Source organism: Glycine soja, chromosome 6, assembly GCF_004193775.1.
Source record: "Glycine soja cultivar W05 chromosome 6, ASM419377v2, whole genome shotgun sequence".
Classification (NCBI taxonomy): domain Eukaryota; kingdom Viridiplantae; phylum Streptophyta; class Magnoliopsida; order Fabales; family Fabaceae; genus Glycine; species Glycine soja.
The window spans coordinates 39537162-39539544 of record NC_041007.1 but is presented as its reverse complement, the minus strand read 5'-3'; the positions used below and the strand labels follow the sequence as shown (position 1 = coordinate 39539544).

At 32.0% G+C, this 2383-nt stretch overlaps 1 protein-coding gene across 2 annotated transcripts; it reads right to left on the bottom strand.

Annotated features, from left to right (window-relative positions):
* Positions 1 to 320: 320 nt before the first annotated feature.
* On the bottom strand, positions 321 to 2141 carry LOC114416921 (ABC transporter G family member 35-like). Of its 2 annotated transcripts, none has more exons than XR_003667654.1 (5): positions 2098 to 2141; positions 1100 to 1141; positions 919 to 1000; positions 647 to 755; positions 321 to 448 (listed from the first exon to the last, which is right to left on the bottom strand). XR_003667654.1 is itself a non-coding variant. In XM_028381958.1 (5 exons), exons 2-5 carry the CDS (start codon positions 1115 to 1117, stop codon positions 429 to 431), a joined length of 300 nt encoding a protein of 99 aa, XP_028237759.1. In that variant the 5' UTR covers positions 1118 to 1141; positions 2098 to 2141; the 3' UTR covers positions 321 to 428. The 2 variants fall into 2 exon arrangements, 1 of the variants encoding a protein (XP_028237759.1); XM_028381958.1 differs by having other exon boundaries at positions 848 to 1000.
* Between the last annotated feature and the right edge of the window lie 242 nt (positions 2142 to 2383).

Below are 2383 nucleotides of genomic sequence, written 5' to 3'. Positions count from 1 at the left end.
TTATTATTAGAAGATATTTATTAGTTCAACAAATAATGTGAGCAACACCCCAAGATTCACTCATTTCATTCTTCTCTATTTTCGCCACCAATAATTCCAATTTCAAAAAGGCAACTTGGCATGCACAGACTCACAAACATACATATTTGAAAACAGCAAGGTGGCAGTTTTGTAAATTAAAAGTGAAAACTGAAAAGGAAAAAGAAGTAAACAAAATGAACTCAATAGCCTTTGGTTTGAAATATCTAAAGAAAAAAAAGAAACAAAATAACATCCGATTACCAATATTTGTTGGATTAAGTAAGGAGACTAACGGGTATAGTTCTGAGTTTCTGTACACATTGGTGAAGTTGACCTTAAGAGATGCTTCTATGCCTGCTGATGTAACTTCCAACATCCAGGTTGCAGGATTATAACCTTCTTTGATCTTAGGAACTCCTTGAATAGCCTACATCAATCATGCACTATAGTGAATATGCTAAGTTCCCAATGCTACAGAAGCATCATATGTTATATGTGTTAATCTTGTTTACACTAAATTCGCCTCATAGTACAGAATCAGATAAGAACAGTGGTGGCCTAACGGACCAGCATATATTTGCTCCCCTGCCAACTTCAAAAGTAACATCCATTAATGTAGTCTTACCGGCACCACTTACACCCATCAGAGCTGTTAGTACTCTTGGCCTAAAGACACCACTAACACCCTTCAAAAGTTCTCGACGTTCCTCAAAAACTCCTTGCTTTTTCATTTCCTACAATCAAATAAACACTCAAATATATTTTAAATATAATCAATACCATACAAATAGAAAGATTACATTTTTTAAAAAAATGTGTATAGTACCTGTGGCATGTCTAAAGAATATTTGATCTCATCAAATGTGAGAGATAGAGGTTGAAAAGGAAGAACCATACCCTTCCTTCCACTTCTGTTAGCTTTATCATCACTAACTCTTCCAGAAAAAGATCTGGATGATAAGTTTGCTTCTTCTACAATCTTTGTTTCAAAATCATCATCAGATTCAATTGGTTATGAACATAATAAAAAAGCTCAAGCTAAAAATTTAGAAACTATAACTAGAGCTCAAGGACTCACCAAAAGAGATTTTTCCATTTGGTAACTGAATCAACTCTTCAGCTGTTGAAGCATTTCTCTCAATCAATTTCTCAATTAATTAAGGATATTATAGATAAAAATAATTAATGCATCAGACTTTTAGAAAAAAATCTTATAAAAAAAAGGACAAACAATTGAGTAAAAATAATCTTATACATAAGAAAGGAGGTAGTATATTAAGATCTCAACTAGAAATAAAGTTAATATAATCCTTATAAAACTAAGCCAATCCTAGAAGCCAGTTTTTTCTAGATTGATTAATCCATAAACTCATTCTAAGAGCACAATCCATTTTTGTCTTTGTGAACATAAAATAAATCAAGAATATCATGCAAGCGATAGATATTTTAACCATAAAAAGTTGCTACCCAAGAAGCTTGGCCAATTAGAAATCAATGTCAATATTATTGACAAAGTAAAACATCAACAATACAATTATTATAACTCCGCAAATTTTGATCTACAAATAATGTCTCACTAGTCACCATGTTTTACCATTTGTCATTCAGTTTATAATCTCACATGGTACACTAGTCATGATGCAGGGATTATTTCTCCTGAACACGATCCTGCATCTCTACTTTTACAGTTTAGTTACCAACTCGTTTATCTCTTTAAATCAAAATAAATTGCACTAAGTCAAAACACTATAAAAAAATTGCAACATGAAATACAGAAATACCCGATAAACTCATGCATATTGAAGAACATGCTAAATAAGTTCTAGGATTAGCAAGTTAATGAAGATTCAAAATTTTATGTAATATATTGAAAAACAACTCTTATTGTACAAAAGGAATCCCGCATTCTGGACCGCATTGAATGGTCGGAAAAAATATAACCACTGAAATACATCTTCCCAGGAAATCCAATTTTCCCGCATTCTGCTGCAAATTATCTGCAGTCGGCAACAGAATAGATGAACACTATTGGGCTAAACTTCTAAGCTTGCAGGGATATTAGCTTAAAATGCTTACAATTAGTAGACCAAGGAATTATGATTTAGGCTTTTTTGGGGTATCTGAGCTTGATGGTTCAGCTTTCCTCTTAATTCCCAAAAAATGCTCTACCTGAATCAATTAAAAAAAAAATTTAACAGAAAAATGCAAAGCTATTCCACAAAAGCACTTTTTCTAAAGCTTAAACACGTCCTAAATTACCTTTCGATCACCAAGTTAAACATTATTAACATTAAACATTAAACATAGTTACTTACTTCTTAGCATGCCAAAATCACTTTTTGCCATAATCAATTTAAATTTT

Coding starts and splice junctions, on each gene's coding strand:
- LOC114416921 (XM_028381958.1), bottom strand. Junction 756..847: donor ATTCTTTAGACATGCCACAG/GTACTATACACA, acceptor ATTTGATTGTAG/GAAATGAAAAAGCAAGGAGT. Junction 449..646: donor GATGGGTGTAAGTGGTGCCG/GTAAGACTACAT, acceptor TGATTGATGTAG/GCTATTCAAGGAGTTCCTAA.